Source organism: Drosophila willistoni, unplaced genomic scaffold (assembly GCF_018902025.1).
Source record: "Drosophila willistoni isolate 14030-0811.24 unplaced genomic scaffold, UCI_dwil_1.1 Seg574, whole genome shotgun sequence".
Taxonomy (NCBI): Eukaryota; Metazoa; Arthropoda; class Insecta; order Diptera; family Drosophilidae; genus Drosophila; species Drosophila willistoni.
In genome coordinates this window covers 2,484-17,339 of record NW_025814494.1, presented here as the reverse complement: position 1 = coordinate 17,339, position 14,856 = coordinate 2,484, and the positions used below count along the sequence as shown (strand labels likewise).

The 14,856-nt window shown below is 39.5% G+C and overlaps 2 protein-coding genes across 2 annotated transcripts; both read right to left on the bottom strand.

The window, feature by feature from the left end:
* Positions 1 to 1,250: 1,250 nt before the first annotated feature.
* LOC124461641 lies at positions 1,251 to 3,679 on the bottom strand. The gene is made up of 3 exons (XM_047013145.1): positions 3,442 to 3,679; positions 2,831 to 3,223; positions 1,251 to 1,594 (listed from the first exon to the last, which is right to left on the bottom strand). Exons 1-3 carry the CDS (start codon positions 3,677 to 3,679, stop codon positions 1,251 to 1,253), a joined length of 975 nt encoding a protein of 324 aa, XP_046869101.1.
* A 2,526-nt stretch (positions 3,680 to 6,205) lies between these two features.
* Positions 6,206 to 12,348, bottom strand: LOC124461640. The gene is made up of 3 exons (XM_047013144.1): positions 12,057 to 12,348; positions 11,666 to 12,003; positions 6,206 to 6,406 (listed from the first exon to the last, which is right to left on the bottom strand). Exons 1-3 carry the CDS (start codon positions 12,346 to 12,348, stop codon positions 6,206 to 6,208), a joined length of 831 nt encoding a protein of 276 aa, XP_046869100.1.
* Positions 12,349 to 14,856: the final 2,508 nt, after the last annotated feature.

Sequence of the window (14,856 nt, the reverse complement as noted above, 5' to 3'; positions counted from 1 at the left end):
TAGTAGTTCTGCTACCTTCTTGTTTCATCTGTACGCTATGTATGGCATAGCAGCCCTTTGGTTTGGATACTACCTTTTTGATGCACCACGGCAACACCTTTTCATACTTTTTCTCTTTTATTAACGTATATTTTGCTGATCTAAAAGAAAATTTAAATGAATTATTAGTTTAAGTAACGTAACGAAACTTTAAATACTATTATTAAAATTAAGTCCCTATTTGGTTAAGTAAAATACGTTTTCCTTAGTAGGAAACCTAATGGGTATGTAGTAATGCGTTGAGATTGGCTTTGTTGCATTTCTTTTTTTTCTAATAACTAAATTATACAGCAAATCCCTGCAGCATCGATGGGCCCAGAGATCGCACCGTTGGATAAATCGTGAGTTAACACACACATGTATATACTATAAATCGTTGTTTCATTGCCAACTGGCACACGCGGCCACATAACCCGAATCTCTTTTGAATTACTATGAATTTTTGAATCTATATTTGCTCTAAGTATCGTATTTAAAATTATCTATATATATAAAATTGTAAGCCGTTTTTTTGTAATTTAATAAGTCATTCAGGAATCAAACAATGTTGCCCATTTTTTTTTTGTAAATATTTGTTGTGGCCCAAAGAAGGGTTTATTCCAAAAGAAAGCTAATTTTCAGTTTAAGCAATTAACTAAAGGCGATTTAAAATGAATGAATAAAATAAATACAAATAACGAACCAGTGTTGTACAACGTATACCTCTAACGTATAGTGTTGTATAACATATAGCTTTAATATACCAGTGGTGCTGCCATACATTATCTATATATATGTGGGGTTTTATTTAACGATATAATTATAGTCTAGGGGGTTTACATGAAAATACGACTTTATAGAGATTACACTATGTGAAATGACAATCGACGTTTGGCTCGGCTCAACTTTGGCGTCCGTCTATGACGCTTCGACTTTTCGCGCCCGACTTTGGCGCTCGACTTTAAGTGTCCGACTTTGACACACGACTTTAGCACCCGTCTATGGTACTCGACTTGACCTTGCATCCGACTATGACGCAAGACCTCAAAACACGTCCGTCTTGTTTGACGCACAAAAACCAACTCTCCCGTCATCATCTCTCATTCCTTTGTCATCCCTCTTGATCGTCTTTTCTCACACGCTCACGTTCTCTCTTGATCGTCGTCTCGTCTCTCGTGCACAGTGGGATTGATACACTTCGCAAATGCACATCCCACATTCGGCCATTCTGATTACGCATTCGACCCGAATGCTGGGTCATCTTCTTCATCGTCTCGGTTTGGGCTCCAGGGCTTCATGTACTCTGCACATGTGGACGTCACTTTAGGCCCTTCGCACTTGCCTACCTTTTCGACATCGTATGCGTTGTTGTGCTTCACCTTCTTAACTTGGTAGGGTCCAAAATATTTTGGTTTTAGTTTGAGACCACTGCCAAATTGCGTCCTCTTAATTGCAACCAGGTCGCCAACACTATAAGATCGAGCTTGCTTACGACGTAGGTTGTAGTACTTCTTGTTTTCGTCTTGGATCTTGGAGATGTGTGCCTTCGCCTTGGCACGGAGCTCGCTTCTTTCGTCTGTAAATATTGCCACTAACCATAGAACACATAGATGGGACAAACTCATGATTTTTGATTGCAAACGCTAGCCTAGTCATGGAACCCCAGAGAACTTCGGGAAAACCCGAACGCTCTCACTCTCAATGAGAGCGTAAAATGGGGAGAGGGCAAAGCAGCTACGAAAAAATTTCAGTCTAGCACAGACTACAGAACGACGAAGGCAGGCCTATGTCGCTTGTGATTTCGTTCTGTCTATGTATGTGTACACTCGTCGGTACATGCTCAGGCTTCGTAGTGTGTGTGTGACGTGAAGTTGTACAACATCGCATTTCAATAGCTCGCTCGACCAAAATTTTTCATTTTCGACAAAACAGCGGCAATGCGAATAGGATATGCCCCTGTCGAAAGAATATCAAGAAATATTGGCATCAGCTACGTATGTATCCCGGTGGCTGTGCCGATAGAGTGTTTGCTTGGCAATAGTAATGTCGCTGGTTCGAATCCCAACTCGATTATCGTTAACGAAGTTTTTTTTTGTCTATTTTTATTTTGTTCCTTTTTGATTTTTTTTTTTATTATTTTCATTTGTTTTTTTTCCTTTTGTTTATTTTTATTTTTTTATTTTATATAAATAAAAAAAATAGACAAAAAAAAACTTCGTTAACGATAATCGAGTTGGGATTCGAACCAGCGACATTCCTATTGCCAAGCAAACACTCTATCGGCACAGCCACCGGGATACATACGTAGCTGATGCCAATATTTCTTGATATTCTTTCGACAGGGGCATATCCTATTCGCATTGCCGCTGTTTTGTCGAAAATGAAAAATTTTGGTCGAGCGAGCTATTGAAATGCGATGTTGTACAACTTCACGTCACACACACACTACGAAGCCTGAGCATGTACCGACGAGTGTACACATACATAGACAGAACGAAATCACAAGCGACGTAGGCCTGCCTTCGTCGTTCGGTAGTCTGTGCTAGACTGAAATTTTTTCGTAGCTGCTTTGCCCTCTCCCCATTTTACGCTCTCATTGAGAGTGAGAGCGTTCGGGTTTTCCCGAAGTTCTCTGGGGTTCCATGACTAGGCTAGCGTTTGCAATCAAAAAATCATGAGTTTGTCCCATCTATGTGTTCTATGGTTAGTGATATTGCCTTCGTCTCTTGGTCGATAAGATCTCTCAGTTTATGGTCATCGTTGGTCCTTATCTTTACACCAGTTAGTAACTCAAATGGAGAAGTGCCAATACTTCTGGTGTACGTCGAATTGATCGCCTGCTGAACTTTGCTAACATGTCGATACCACTTCGTCGGATCATCAACGCTCAACTTCGACAGAACAGGAATGATGATCGCATTTAAACGTTCCACTTGGCCGTTTACTCTCGGAAGTGCTGTAGTCGTCTTAACGTGTTTGATACCCTCGTTGTCGCAGTACTTCAGAAAATCTTGGGATGTAAAGGCGGAACCCCGATCCGTGATAATAAACGCAGGGTTGCCAAAAATCGTGCTTTGAATCGTCAGCTTCGTAATAACTTCATTGCTAGTCGTCGATTTGGTTGGGTATAACCAGCAGAACTTCGTAAATGCATCTATGACTGCCAGAATATGCTTATAGTCTTTGTGAGTAGACTCGAGAGGACCTAGAAAATCAATATGGTAAGTTAAAAGTGGAATATCATCTTTCTGAAGCGGATGCAACAAGCCTTCTTGCTTGCCAACTTTACGGCTACTGATAATACAAGGAATACAGCATTCGATATATTTTTGGATTTTTCCTCGAGATGCGGTATAAAGTATTCTCTGCAAATCAAGTCTTTCGTCTTCTTTGCCCCGAAATGTCCTCTGTTATGTGCCTGACCAATAATCTGCTTCTGCATCGCGTTTGGGACAACAATTAAATCAACGTCATTGACTAATTTGTACAGGATATCGGCTTTCAGAAAATAATCATCATAAGTTTTCGAATTGTCTTTCAGAACTTCTATAATGGCTCTTATTTTCTCATCTTGTGACTGTGCCTTCTTTATGCCAACGCCGATTCCATAGTCGTTAATTTGCATAATTGGATATCTGCTGAGGGCGTCGACATGTCTCATACGGGTACCTGAACGGTGTAAAACGTCAAAATCGTATTCTTGAAGAAAAAGTACCCAACGAGCTACCCTGGTACAAAGGCTCTTCTTCTCCAGCGTCTTTGTAAATGCGTCGCAATCCGTGATTAGCTTAAAATGCATGCCCAAAAGATAAACTCTAAACTTTTCTAACGCTGTTATGACTGCGAGAATCTCTAATTCGTAGCTGCTATACTTTCGCTGTGCGTCTGTGGTTTTTCGACTCATGTAGTATACGGGATGGAGTTCTCCGTCGTCTGGACATCTTTGTAGTAAAACTGCTCCAAAACCTTGAATGGATGCATCAGTATGGACTTCAGATTGGTACGACTGGTTGTAGATACTTAAGACTGGATTTTCAGTTAGTAACTTCTTCAAGATCTGAACTGCATTTTCTTCTTCAGGGCCACAGACAAATTTTGGTGCATTCTTGGTCAATTCGGTCAGAGGCTTCGCTATATACGCATAGTTTGGAATAAACTTTCTAAAATAACCTGTCAAACCTAAGAAACTTTGAACTTGCTTTACGGTTTGAGGCATTTTAAACTTTGCAACAGCCTCAATTTTATCTGTAGATGGATATATCTTCTTATTCTCGACAATGTGCCCCAAAAATTGTATTCTTTTCTTTAAAAAATGACACTTCTTCAGGTTTAACTCTAATCCATACTCTTCGCAGGTTACGATTACCTCTTTTAGATTCTTAACAGCTTCCTCTTCATCTCTGGCCAAGATGATAACATCGTCAACGTATGGCAGCGCAATGCCTCTCTTGGATAAATGCCGAAATATTGCGTTTACATGTCTTTGGAATACTCCAGGTGAATTAGTAAATCCAAACGGAACCCTCTTGAATTGGTGCTGACCACAGTGGGTCATAAACGACGTATACTTTCGACTAGATTCTGCAACTGCCACATGAAAGAATCCGTTCTTCAAATCAATGGTACTAAAAATCGTAGCGTCTTGCAAACGGTCCAACTGATCCTCGATGAGCGGCAATGGATAATGGTCACGCACACATACCTTGTTTATTTTACGAAAATCGACACATAGCCGGTAGGAATCGTCATGCTTCTTCACAAGTACCACCGGACTTGTGTATTCGGACGTTGACTCTTCAATTATGCCTTCAGCCAACCATTCTTCGACTTTCTCGTTCACGAACTCTGCCTCTTTAAATGCAAGTCTACGGGGTCGCGCAAATATCGGACTGTCGTCGTTTAAAATTATTCGCATTTCTACATTTGTTGTCTTTGTTGCTACCGGTTGATAATTAGATATCAAATCGAATACCTCTTTTTTAGCACTTGTGCTTGCACATTCGTCTATATTAAGTTCATCTTTATTATTCGCGACATCAATTTTTAGAATTTTATTTCATCACTTTCTTTTTCGAACTTTTCTACTCTTACACCATTTCGGCTAAAAATAATGTCAGCTTGCAAACATAATTCCTCGCCTATGATCATTTCGACATCTAACAATCTAATCGGAACTACATGAAAATCTAACACGAACGATTGGTCGTCAATCAAAATGGAATTCACAAAGTGTCCAATTGGTTTTATCTTATTTGATTCTCCGCCACCAAATCCAATTAGAAACCCGTCAAAGCTACTCAACTCGGGTTGTTTCAAACGTTTATACAAATCTTCGCGAATTATACAAAATTTACTTCCGGTGTCGAACAATGCTTTACACTCAATATTGTCAATTTTAATAACTTTACAGGTTATTTCTTCTTTCGACGTTAAACTTCTTGTGTTTGGTTCAAATTTACCGTTCATTTCTCGTTTATTACAATTTTTAGCTATATGACCAAATTCATTACATTTGTAGCACTTTCTACCTTTCCCTTTATCATCACAATCTTTTGAGTAATGTCCTTTATCGCCACAGTTGTAACACACAACATCGTCTTTATTATTAGTTTTCATCATTTTGTTTTTCACTCTTGCACTGTTCTCATCGTTTTTGTATTTACCATTGCCTTTCTTACTTTCTTTTTCACTCATTATTTTATACTGCTTTAATTTCTCTTTAAACTCAATCAAATTTTTCGCACCATATAAAATCGACTTATTCTCACTTTTTTCATCAATGCCGTCAATTAAATATTCTATTAATGAATCGTCTTTAATTTGTCCACGTGAAGCTACATCTTTCATTCTGTAAAAATACTCATAAACGCACTCATTGTTTTACGCTTCATTTTCATCAGTTGCTCATGTATGTCTTTACTACTCACGCACGATTTGAATTCACTCAAAAGTGCTTTTTCGAGAGAGTTCCATGAATTTATTCCTCTCTCACTCAAGACAAACAGTTTCGCGATACCTTTTAACGCCTTCTTCGCGAACAGAAACTTCTGGAAATCGTTCCAACACATCAACGTTGCTTGCTCATTGAATTCGTTAATCCAAACTTCTACTGCAATAGTGTTAGTGCCGTCAAAAATACGAATGTTCTCTTCCTCGTCGCGAAAACTAATGGCAAAACGCGGCGTCATCATTCTATCTCTTCGTTTATTCTTCTGTACTCATCGTTGTTGTTCTCGCTTGCTCTCTCGTGCGGTATGTTCCTCAAATTATTCTCTGTTGCTACGTTCCTCTCTGTAGCTACCGACTCATTATCTGTCTCGTCGTCTATTTCATCATCTACTTCGTCGTCTAATTCGTCTTCGTCTTGTGATGCCAACAAATTGTTCATCTTCAAATTCGAGAAAATATGCAATGCAAGGTCGTCGACACTGTACTTGATTCCCAATACATTGCAAATCGAAACAAGATCACCGTTCGTCAAATTTCGTCGTACATATTCCGCTTTTGCTTTGTATTTTGCGTTCGCTTCATCGTAATCGAAACCAGAAAATTCTCGAATTCTTTTGCGGTTATTTCTATCTCCCTCGCTCTCATAGATAAATTTATGCAATGCTCTGATATTGTCTACTTTACCAGTTTTCAGAGTACCACTTATTAAATCATTTAGACACGACATAGTTAATGTTTTAATTTCACCATTAGCAGAGCAGGACCGACTTAATACGACACGATTGTTAAAGAAAAAAAAATCACTTTTTTTTTTCACTCTTCTCCCGCACGAACGCGCAAAAAATGTATGTGGGGTGTTCTCTTGTATCCCGCACTCTTTCTATCACGACAAAATATGTGGGGAAAACTCTTTGTAACCGGATGAGCGCCACTCTTACTCGAATCTATCCCGGTCGAGCACCCAAAATATGTGGGGTTTTATTTAACGATATAATTATAGTCTAGGGGGTTTACATGAAAATACGACTTTATAGAGATTACACTATGTGAAATGACAATCGACGTTTGGCTCGGCTCAACTTTGGCGTCCGTCTATGACGCTTCGACTTTGGCGCTCGACTTTAAGTGTCCGACTTTGACACACGACTTTTAGCACCCGTCTATGGTACTCTACTTGACCTTGCATCCGACTATGACGCAAGACCTCAAAACACGTCCGTCTTGTTTGACGCACAAAAACCAACTCTCCCGTGGTCATCTCTCATTCCTTTGTCATCCCTCTTGATCGTCTTTTCTCACACGCTCACGTTCTCTCTTGATCGTCGTCTCGTCTCTCGTGCACAGTGGGATTGATACACTTCGCAAATGCACATCCCACATATATAAAATTGTAAGCCGTTTTTTTTTAATCTAATAAGTCAATAAGAAATCAACCAATTTCGCCCATTTTTTTTAAATATTCGTTATGGCCCAAGGAAGCTTTGTTTTTCCAAAAGAAAGCTAATTTTGAATTTAACCAATTAACTTAAGGCTTTTTAAAACGAATGAATAAAAAGAATTCATTTCAATACAATGTAAACCTCTAACGTATAGTGTTGTATAACATATAGCTTTAATATACCAGTGGTGCTGACATACATTTAATGACTGATGTATTGTTCATATGGCATTCGTTGTCAGATCATTGCATTCGTGACTGTTATATGTCAATTTTTTGCGTTCAATAAGAAAAGTGAGGTTAGAATTTAAAAAATTAAGTGAATTGTATATAAACCACATTCAAAATGCCATAGAGAATTTCGTAGACGTAATGCGAACACGGTTGAAAACAACATGGAATTGGCGGCTCATAATTATGATAGCACAATTGATTATAGCATATATTCCAATATTGGACAAATGAATAAAGGATGTGTGCATTGCAGAGCATTGAAATTTATGAACAAAACGCCTGCCATGTGCTGTGCTTCTGGAAAAGTTAATTGCCTGCATTAGAGCCTCCACTAGACCCTTTGCACTCATTAAAATTTATGGCAATTCACAAGCGTCAAATAAGTTTTTGAAAAATATTCAAAAGTACAATTAGTGCTTTCAAATGACATCATTTGGGGCTACAAATATTATAAGAGATGGATTTATGCCGACCTTTAACCCTTTATATGGCCGTGTTGCATATCTGCAACAATACCCTTTAAAAGCTATTTTTTCGCAATGCAAATCGAAAAAATCGAATGTGGCTATTTGTTGTACATCTGAAACATACGTATTTTATATATAATTTGGTTCGGGCACACTTCTAGATATTTTGTGAAACATGTGTTCACTTTCCCGCTAATTTTGTGAGAAGCACAAGTTGTGTGCGCCAAAAATATTGTGCTGCAAAATTTTATTAAAATTATAAATATTTCTATAAGATAAACTAGAAAAAACCAAAGGTAGATATATTTGAAATGCATGTGCTATCAAGTTTTGATGTTTCTTGTTGTGTATTGTGTGTAGAATTGAAAAATCGGTATGTTGCAGATATACAACAAACAACTATTCGAAGTTATATTTTACAGAATTTATTTTGTTGTATATATGCAACATAGAGTATTTGTGGTTATATTATATGTTGTTATGAGTTTATACATATGGTTATATGTTGTTATGTGTCATAGAAACTGTCTTGGGTTTGTCGTATGTGTTTTATGAGACTACATACATATATACAAATAGTACTTCTTACGCAGGAAATATGTCAGGAAAAGGTTTAACAGCTTCACAGGTTGAAAATTATTTCAACAGTTTAGATAGCGATGATGAACTTGACTTTTCTGCTGATGAGGAAAGCGATTTTTATCCAGATGAGAAAGATGCAAGTAGTACGGATGAAGATGACATCGATGACCAAAATCCACCGAGTAATGCCTTAGACGTTTCAAACTCAAATCTCATGGATGATTCTGTGCCAAATGTTTCCACTAATAACCCTGATCTGAAAAGAAACTTGCTATGGAGACAACGCAGTTTAATTTTGAACGAAAATCAACTGCAGTTTCTCGGGAGTACTATGTTGCCTCCGGATCTAATGGAACTATCAGAGCCAATACAATTTTTTTGGTATCTTTTTCCAAAAGACCTGTTTGATGAAATTACAATCGAAACAAATCTTTATATTCGCCAAAAAGACCCTAACACACATGTCAATTTTACGTCCTTAGATATTCGACAGTTTGTTGGAATAAAATTATACATGTCAATTTCGCGTCTTCCAAGGATTACTCAATATTGGTCAACAATAATTGGAGTACCAGCGATACAGAATATTATGTCGCAAAAAACATTTGAGATGATTAGGCGTCACATTCACACTCCTGTCACGATCGGCTATTCAAAATCAGGCCAATAATCGATGAACTGAACAACAATTTTAAAAAAGTTCCTATGGAACAATTTTTGTGTGTTGATAAACAGATATTTTCAACAAAGGCTAAGAACCACATGAAAAGGTACGATCCTAACAAGGCTCATAAATGGGGCTATAAGATTTTTGTACTTAGCGATAATTTAGGCTTCTGCTACAAATTCGTAATAGATAGTGGAAATGAAAATAAAGTTTGGCTAGAGATATGCCCAGGCATCGGAATTATCGATTATACTTTGATAATTATTTTAACTCCTTACCCCTTTTGAAGTACTTGGCGGAAGGAGGAATTCTAGCTTTGGGAACAATAAGAAAAACCCGAATTCCAAATCATAAATCCATTGACCAGATAAACTTAAAAAAAAAATCACGAGGTACATCAGTGGAACATGTTGCCGACTACGGTGGAGTGGACATTTCGCTAACTTCATGGGTGGATAACAAAATTGTTACTTTGGCCTCCAATTACGCTGGAATAAGTCCCAAAGACACAGCCCGATGTTACAACAAAGTCCAAAAGGATTATATTCATATTGACCGTCCATTTGCAATAGCACAATGTAATAGCTATATGGGTGGCGTTGATCTCATAGATAGCATAATTGGAAGGTATAAAATTTGGATAAGAAGCAGACGCTGGCAAGTTAGTGTTTTTTATCACCTGCTGGACTTGACAGTCAGCAACTCTTGGTTGTTGTATAAACGAGTGCATAAAGAAAATGCATCGACAAAAAAACGTTTAAGCTCATCAGAGTTTCGGCTAGACATCGCTGAAGTTTTGAGAAAAGTAGACACAAAAACTAAAACTGGAAAGCGAAGTTACTCTGTTGAAAATTAATTGCAGAAAAAAAAGCAGAGAGGTCCAACTCAACATGTACCGAATCAGATGGTGCGTCAAGATCAGATTGGGCATTGGCCAACGTGGACTGACAACAGAACAAGATGCAAATATCCAAACTGCACTGGTTTTTCACAGACAATGTGCGAAAAATGTGGCGTAGCATTCTGCTTTAACAAAAGAAATAATTTTTTCAAAAATTTTCATTTACTTTAAAGTAACTCGATTTTTTATACTATTTTATAATTTTACAGTAACTTTGAAAAACACTATGAAATCCCTCAATTATTTTCACCACAAGCCTATCTGCCATATATGCAACCATCCCTTTATCCTTAAATAAATATGAACAAAAGGAAAATTTAAAAAAAAGAAAGAAGTTGTATTTTTTATTTTCATTTTTCTATCTAATGAAAGAAACTACATCAAAATCCGAACGGGTGCCATATAAAGGGTTAAGGTAATTACTTCTTAGTACTTACTATGCAATTTGAATAATGAGAAAAAAATTCCAGATTCAAGGTCAGATATCCCACAGATGCTGACCATCAGTTTTTACAAATATATTTCATTGGTGATGTTGATAGAGAATTGAACCAGCGCTGTGCAATCGCTACAAATGTTAGAAGTAGCAAAAAATTTGAAAATTGCCGCGTCGAACATTTAATGGATGAACTAAACATTTAATTCGCCAGCAAGTAAAAAAGGGGGCAGAGCAACGCTTGCCGGGCCAGCTAGTTTTGCTATATCCTTTTGCATATCTTTATTTTGTAATTTCTTAGAATATTAAGTCATGAAAACCCTTTTGTTTGAAATTAAACCCGTAACTTGAAATTTCGTCATGTTTGTGTAAACTAATTCATTGAGGAGTCCGTCGCCTGAATCCATGACTATGCTGCCGTTACAAATCGTCTAAGATCCTTTAAGAGTCTGTTAAGGGGCTGTTGCTCGTTCGACTAGCTCCGCCAGTGCCTTTGAAATAAATTTAATCCATTAATTCCTTTAGTTAGCTCAGCGTAAGCTTTTTAATTCTGCAAGTAATTTCAGGTTATTTTACAAATTTTCTTATAACTTATAATTGTACAATCTCATGTCACTTACTCTAGTCTTGGCCTCTTGGCTACGAAAAAACAACTGAACACGCGGTTCTTATGTATGTACTTAGATCAATGCAGCTGCGTATTTTTCGCGCTTATGTGTCTACTTATGTATAATAAAGTACCGCAAGAGTAAGATGAGAGAGAGAGTTTTAGAGTTTTTAAAGAGCGTCATTCTGTTTGTTCGGACAAAGTGCCGTTTTGTAGTACAGTGGTACAAAGTTTATTCGCAGGCCCGAATTTCGGCAACATTCCCCTCCCAGCAAGCGAGCCACTGGAGCTTGCTTTATCTTTTCCGACATCGAGGACTGCTAACTTTACTGCTGGTCTGGAGAGGACACCTAATTGTGTTTGTACCTTCGCCTGGCGGACTTGACCATCCTCTGCGGTGGTCAGTTCGACCACTCGACCCTTTGTCCAGGTATTACGACGCTGATTTTCGTCCACTATAAGTACGATGTCGCCTACACCAATTGGCTTTACTTTTTTATGCCACTTGGACCTTCGTGTTATGCTTGGTAGCATCTCTTTGACCCAGCGCTTCCAAAATAGGTTGGCGAACATCTCACTCTGGCGGAACGACCATTTATAGTCGATTTGTTCAAGCAACAGATGATTTGGCGTAAGAGCTTCTTGATCTTCGTCGTCCAGGGACACGTATGTCAGGGGCCTGGAGTTGACCGTCATTTCCACCTCTGCCATGGCGGTAAGAAGACTTTCATCTGATTTGTTTGATTTGGTGTTATACGGTATAACACGGTTTTGACGGAACGCACCAAGCGCTCCCAGGCTCCTCCCATGTGAGGAGCTGACGGTGGGTTGAAGTACCACGATATTTCCTGCTGCGACAATTCTCGATGCATCATCGCATCATCCAGATGAAATTTGTCTTTAAGAAAGGCATCGGTCCCTCGAAAATTAGTCCCGTTATCGCTATATATTTCCTTTGGTGTGCCTCGGCGCGATATATGGCGTCTTAAGCCCATTAGGCATGAGTTTGTGGTTAGACTATGCACGATCTCAATGCTTATTGCTCGCATTGTGAGGCAGGTTATCAGCATGCCCCATCTTTTCAATGACTTTCTTCCATCGATGACTGTTAGCGGCCCAAAATAATCAACTCCTACATACGTAAACGCTGGCTTGAATGCACCCAGTCTAGCCCGCGGTAGGGGCACCATTAAGGGTGCAATGGGTCGAGCACTACTCAGCTTACATTGTTGGCAATCTCGACGAATCCCTTTAAGGAGAGGTCTTAGTTTTGGAATAAAATATTTTTGCCTCACCTCATTTACTGTAGTCTCATGATTCATGTGATAGTATTTTTCATGGTAGTGCCGGACTATCAGCTTTGTAACCCAGTGTTGGGTGGGTAGAGCGATTCGACCTTCAGGGATGCCAGCGAAGCGACTGGCTCGATCGCGTACACACAATACTCCCTGGTCATTTAGGAAGAGTTGTAACCTCCATAGTGGACTGCTCCTGCAAACGTGGTGGCCGTTTTCGATGGCTGTGTACTCTTCGTTGCAACATTCTTGTTGTATGTTCCGGTATAGAAACATCCCGGCATCCCAATCCCAATGCCAGTTGGTTTGAATTCTCATTTGATTGACGTATTTTGTTGAACAATTTCCTCTTATAGGCAAGCCAACATGCTATTGCCCTTGTCAATCGATTCCATTTTGAAAAGTACTCGTAATTCTTGCTGGTTCCCTTCGCATGTGAAGGAAACGAGGACGCAGTTCCTCAGTGACTGTCCTTTCATTGGTAGTTTCCGTCGGCCAATCTGCTGGTGGTAGTTTTAAAAATTTGGGTCCTTCGAACCATTGTGTGTATGTTTCAGGCCTATGTTGTCGTTTAGTGGCGATGTCTGCAACATTTAGTTTGCTTGGTACCCATCTCCAGTTTCTGGCCTCGGTGAGCTCACATATCTCGGCTATCCTAAACGTTACATATTGTTGATATCGTCGTGGGTCTCCATGGAGCCACGCTAGTACCGTTTTCGAGTCGGTCCATAAGTAACATTCCTCAAAGTCGATTTCATGTTGTGCTATTATGTTTTTCATCACTCGCGCTCCAGTTACTGCTGCCTGTAGCTCCAGGCGGGGTATCGAGAGCGGCTGCAACGGAGCTACCTTGGAATTGGCTGAAACGAGACTCAAAAGTATTTGGTTATTTTGTTCGATACGGAAATACGCAACGGCAGAGTAGGCGTCTTCTCCCGCATCCACGAATACGTGAATTTAAACTCGGCAGTCTTGTGCACGCCAATTTTTAAAATAGCATCTCGGAATTCGCACGTTCTCTATCAAGGGTAAGAAGGACAGCCATGATTGCCACATATCCTGCAGATTGGGTGGTATTTCCTCATCCCAATCAATCTTCGATCGCCAAACTTGTTGAAGCAGTATTTTGAGATACATCATTATACAGGATACAAAACCCATGGGGTCAAAAACTGACATCAAAACTTATAAAATTTCCCTTTTGGTTGGTGCGACTTTTGTCGCTATTATGTTGCGCTTCAGGCGTACAAACTTTAGTGCATAGGTGAAGGCATCTTGATGTGGGCTCCACCGCATGCCCAATATTTTCTCATAAGAGTGTATCTCTTCACTGTTAAAGAACTGTTTTTCGTCGTAGGTTGTTGTGTCGCAAAGTGCAGCGAGTACCCGTTTGGAGTTCGAACACCACTTGCGCATATGGAAGCCCCCGCGTGCGTGGACTTCTCTAACTTCCTTCGCTAATGTAATGGCTTCTTCTTCTGAATGGCATGAATCGATGTAGTCGTCTACATAGTGACTTGACTGAATAGCTTTAGCTGCCGCAGGAAACTCGACCGCGTGTTTCTTAGCGTTCAAGTCGCGCACATAGTGCGCTATACAGGGTGAGCACGTGGCTCCAAATGTCAACACATTTAATTGGAAAGTTTCTACGACTCCGGTTGTCTGATTTAGCCATAGGAATCGTTGTGCTTTAGCGTCTTCTTCTCGTACTGCTATTCGATGGAACATTTCGGCGATGTCACCGCTTACGCCGATTGCTCTCATCCTAAAGTTGTACATAATCTGCAGCAAGGGCACGAGCAAATCGGGCCCCTTTAGAAGAAAGTCATTTAGGGCTACTCCTGATGATTGAGCTACCGCGTCCCACACCAATCTGACCCTGTCAGGTTTATGTGGATTTCGTACAGTAAAAATGGGTAAGTACCATGCGTTTTCGGGTTTCTCCCTGATTTCTTCCTCTGGCTACTTTCTGGCATAGCCTTTGGCTATCAAGTTTTGTATTTGATTATGTAGCTCATTCGCATGAGCAATGAGAATGGTCTGCTGCCATTTTCTTTGCATGCATAAGAGTCGTCGTTTTGCTACCGGCAGGCTATTTGGAAATACACGGGGGCCATCTTTCCAAAGCAATCCCGTGGTGTACGTCCGCGAGCTCTAACTAACAGTGTCCTCCAGAATCTGTAGAGATCGCTCTTCATCAGGGGACTTGGTAAATATCGGCGGTGATTTTTCCTCCGTTAGCAAATGTTTTTTAACCATCTC